Source organism: Urtica dioica, chromosome 9 (assembly GCF_054948205.1).
Source record: "Urtica dioica subsp. dioica isolate 48M chromosome 9, U.dioica_male_clone48M_v1_H2, whole genome shotgun sequence".
Taxonomy (NCBI): Eukaryota; Viridiplantae; Streptophyta; class Magnoliopsida; order Rosales; family Urticaceae; genus Urtica; species Urtica dioica.
The window spans coordinates 25,656,911-25,661,572 of NC_142764.1; the positions used below are offsets into that span (position 1 = coordinate 25,656,911).

At 35.0% G+C, this 4,662-nt stretch overlaps 1 protein-coding gene across 1 annotated transcript; it reads right to left on the reverse strand.

Annotated features, from left to right (window-relative positions):
* Positions 1–1,028: 1,028 nt before the first annotated feature.
* On the reverse strand, positions 1,029–4,300 carry LOC149386214 (cysteine-rich receptor-like protein kinase 25). The gene is made up of 7 exons (XM_089626617.1): positions 3,556–4,300; positions 3,075–3,173; positions 2,841–2,995; positions 2,548–2,758; positions 2,029–2,266; positions 1,676–1,829; positions 1,029–1,457 (listed from the first exon to the last, which is right to left on the reverse strand). Exons 1-7 carry the CDS (start codon positions 4,295–4,297, stop codon positions 1,155–1,157), a joined length of 1,902 nt encoding a protein of 633 aa, XP_089482743.1. The 5' UTR covers positions 4,298–4,300; the 3' UTR covers positions 1,029–1,154.
* Positions 4,301–4,662: the final 362 nt, after the last annotated feature.

Below are 4,662 nucleotides of genomic sequence, written 5' to 3' on the forward strand. Positions count from 1 at the left end.
TATATTTTAGGTAGTTAATAGGCTGTCACGTATGCAAGTTGGCTATTTACAAATTATTTACTAAAGGTTGGCTAATTTACAATTCCGATAGTTTAGGTGGCTTACGTAGCCAATTTTTTGTTATAAATATTAAGAGACAGACTGAAAGTTGATCGTAATGTCAAGCTTGATATGTTATGATCGCTTTATATATATATATATATATATATACTAGTTTTAGCATCTCGCTACACGCGAATGATTTTAAGATATTATAAATGATAATAGCAAGTAAAATTTGTAGAGGTTAACTTATGTTATCAAACTTCTTAAACAATGGGCACTAAAAAAATCAGCGATTAAGGAAAAACCCTTAAAAATCATGAATAAATAATAAAATGTAAGAAATTTACTTTGTACATTGGTTAGACTTTCATGGGTAAATAAAATTTGCGTTCGCTTTCAATGAAATACGGAGACACATATAAGGTGTAGAGAAATAAATATCAAAGAGAAAAAGAAAGAGAATTTAATAAAGAAAATATAAAATTATTTAGATATATATATATATATATATATATATATATATATAATAACATACACTCAAAATAATGTATGTTATTGATATTGTATAATATAGTATTAATAATTATGATTAATAAAAAAAAATTATACAAAATATATTTATGAGATAGGGAGAGAAAAAAACAATGTATATAAAAAAAGTTTGCAAAATATATCGAAAAAACACTAAAGAAAAAAAAAAGTAAGGCGAAAAAAACTAAAGAAAAAAAAAACGAATTTTTTTTTAAACGAAAAAAAAAATTAATTTTTTTTTTAAATGGAAAAAACGAAAAAAAAAATTAAAAAAAATTAATTTTTTTTTAAATTAAGGCCGTCACGTGTTGGTGCCTGGAGACGCCACGTGGCGGCCTGAGGATGGAAGTTGGGGGAGAGGTTGCATTTATTAACTATAACTATGTTATAGATATAAATCAGCTCATTATATTCATTACATGATTAGTTACGACTCTTAACTAATCTTGCCATCTCAACAGCCATGTACACATTAGCCTAGCTGTCTAATACAAATTATATCCACAACATTTTGGAATAATACAAAGTTTCTGCATTTGAAATTAAGAAGATATGGCCAACCAAAGTCGGTAATAGTATCACCGAGCCAGGACACTAGAAGTAGTTAGGCTGTTGATAGAACAACTATCATCAATGCATGGTTTTGAATGGGCCTCCAATCTTCTGGTAGAAAAAGCTGGCCGTTTTGGTTGAAAAAGATTCATGGAATCACTTCTCAGCATTGTTATGACCGATGACATGTTTGGCCTATCGCACGCGTTATCTTGAACGCACAGTAATCCTATGTGAACATATTTCAACATCTCATTTTGCTCACACGAATCTGCTCGTAAATGATCCACGAGCTTCGACGCTAACCCTTCATGCCATAAACGCCACACCTGTGTTGCCAAATCCAATTATTAAACTTTTATCCTAACAAATAAAAAGGCGAAATAAAATATTATGACAAGAGATATCGGGAAAATGACGTCGTCACCTACAGTTGGTTATTCTTATTCATTAATTTTACCAACAAAATTATGCAAGCCCCCTAATGTTTGCTAAAAATTGTTAAAAAAAAAAAAAAAAAACTAAAACTGATTAATAGATCTCTCACATAAGAGAGAAGGCAAGGTCCGTGTTCGGTTGAATATAGAAACCCGTTGTTCTTCTTCCCTGTAATGATCTCTATCAAAAGAACTCCAAAACTGAACACATCGGATTTCACTGAGTACAGCCCTTCCATAGCATATTCCGGAGACATGTATCCACTATTTTCGATAACAAAAGAAAAACAAATAAAAGTCTTGCGTTTTAGATAAAAAAAAAAAAATGAACAAAGAAAGGAATTTTTTTTTTTTTTTTATCAATATATAAAAATATATATATATATATAATAATAATAAAATACTCAGGTTAGCTTGTTAATTTTGTAATCGCGTTGTATAAGCAATAAAGATCCATACTTACTATGTCCCAACAATCGTTCTGGTACTGGTTTGTCCTTCATTTTCTGCAAAAATCCTAGCCATTCCGAAATCCGAGATCTTAGGGTTCAATTCAGAATCAAGCAGTATGTTGCTGGGTTTTAGGTCTCTGTGGATTATTCGAAGCCTTGAATCTTCGTGAAGATAAAGAATTCCTCTTGCTATTCCACAAACAATGTTTTTCCGTGCGGTCCAATCTAGCCTCTCTCGAGTCCTACTATCTAATTTCATGCACAGATATCTTTAATAAAATTCAGTAATGTAAAATAAAATTAGAATATTTAAGAGCGACTGACCAAATAAAATTTATCAATTTGGTTCGAACTTGCGTTTTACTATGCCATAAACATCTCCTTCAATTTAAATATTTTCTCAAAATTAAAGCATCTCACTCGAGTGATCTCAAGTCATTTTTTTTTCGCTCCCAGAAAAAAGATAATAGGAATCGGAAGATTGATAATTAAAGAAAAAAATAACAAAGAAGGAGTGAGGAATGACTGACCAAATAGAATGATGTCAAGACTGCTATTTGGCATGTATTCATAAACAAGCAGTTTTTCCTCTCCGGCCACACAATATCCCAGAAGCTTGACAAGATTTTTGTGCTGAAGTTTCATTAATAACAGAACTTCATTTTTGAATTCCGCTGAACCTTGGTTCGAACAGACCGAAAGTCTCTTGATCGCCACCGCTCTTCCATTACTCACTTTACCCTGTATATGCACATATTTTCCAGCTCATTTAATTTTTGAAATAAAATAAAGGTTTTATTTTGTTGTTGTAAATAATGATTACTCTGTAAACTGGTCCAAAACCGCCTTGTCCGAGCTTATTGGACTCAGAAAAATTGTTTGTGGCAGCAAGTATCGACGCAAAAGCAACACATGGGAACTCCATGGATTTCGGATCTTTCAAGCAGAAACGCATTTTTCCCATACTTCCACGCTTCCCTGGTCACGGCCGTTAAAAAGAAAAGTCAGCTGAGAAAGAAAACTAACTTGTTATTGCATTAGTATATGCCCTTCTCACCTCTATTGCTTAACTTACGGTAAAAGGCACAGGCAGAGAATATCGCTATCATAAAAAAGATTATTACCACCGCAGCGACCACGACTTTCCATTCCTTGCCTGCACTTCCCCAAGCGAAACAGATTTCACTCACCATATTTCCAACATGTAGAAAAACAAAACGTAATTGGCACTCTAATATTATAACCAGTCATTAAATATGTACACACACAAAGTCAGAAAAGAAAAGGTGAACTAGGGGCTAATATGCAAAAAAAAAAAAAATAGGGGCCTAATTTGTAAATGTTTTGAGGTAAAAAAATTTAAAATTTAAAATATAAAATAAAATAAAAAAATAATAATTAAAACTTGCAAAAACAAAATAATTGCAAACAAATAAAAACTAAATGACCGAATTCCTCCTAAATTAAAATTTAAGCTCATGAATAATTCAGAGTTATCATAGCTAACTACGGAAAAAATAAAAAATAAAAATAATTACCTTCTCCTTCTGTGGCTTGGGAGGCAGATGAATCGCTGGAGTTATTTGCATAAAACGAGTAAAACTCGTACCTCAAGTAACAGCTCTTGCTGAGAAGCCTCGCTCCGATCGAGGAGTAGAAATTCTCAAGAACGTCCCGAGCCGCGACATCGAGGCACTCTAGGCAGTCGTGGCGAGACAAGTCCCCGGCACACTGTGCAAGCGAGTACACAGTCTCTCGGCCGAACAGCCAGTCCTCGACCGCGTACCGCTCCGGCGAGCCTCGAGCCGCGGCCCGGCTCAGCCTCCGCAGCGCCTTTCTCACGGCGGCCTCGAACCTCTCGGGCTGCGACACGTTTCTCTTGTTCCCCAGAGGAATGTTCCCAGTGACGTCCAGTTTCCCGTAGAAGTCCTGGCCGGAGAATCTCACCTGGCAGGTCTCCTCCCACACGACGGCGTCTCGGGAGGCCTGGCACCGAGTCGCCGCAGTGATGACCGCTTTGGCAACGCAGTTCCGGCAGCGCTCTCCGGCGGCGTAGTTGAGGCACATGTAGAGAGCATAGGCTTTGCCGGAGTCAGATGAGTATTTGAAATTGGACGTGGAAGCGTTGGAGGGCAGGGTATTGAGGAGGTTTTTCAGGTCCGTTGGGATTGGGGTTGTGGTACCGTTTATGCATGAAGTGTACGGAGGGTCTGAGATTGAAAGATTGCAGAGGAATAGGAAAGTGAAGATGGTGAATAAGCAGGCTTGTGTTTTTTCCATCTCTAGTTTGTCTTTACAATTGATAGGCTAGGAGGAGTATATATATTATATGAAGAGACGACTAAAAAGTTCAGTCTTTTTCTTTTATTATTTATTATTGAAGCAACATTATTTTCGTCTTTTTTTGCTTGCGAAGACTCAACTTTTTTAGAGGGTAGGCAAAGAATATTTGTCCAAATTTTTAGTATCTGTTTGTTGAACATTACACAGAGCTTTTATTAGAATTAGAGACTGAGACAATCATAATAAATACGTATTCTAATTCTAATATAACACTTTTATTAGAATTAGAATATGTCACTTTTTATTGAGAATCATAAGTAAAATTTTGGCCTTTTTTTTTAGTGAAATTTGTTGTAACTAGC

Coding starts and splice junctions, on each gene's coding strand:
- LOC149386214 (XM_089626617.1), bottom strand. CDS start 4,297: ATGGAAAAAACACAAGCCTGCTTATTCACCATCTTCACTTTCCTATTC. Junction 2,759..2,840: donor GTTTTGGACCAGTTTACAGA/GTAATCATTATT, acceptor GTGCATATACAG/GGTAAAGTGAGTAATGGAAG. Junction 2,267..2,547: donor TCTTGACATCATTCTATTTG/GTCAGTCATTCC, acceptor GCATGAAATTAG/ATAGTAGGACTCGAGAGAGG.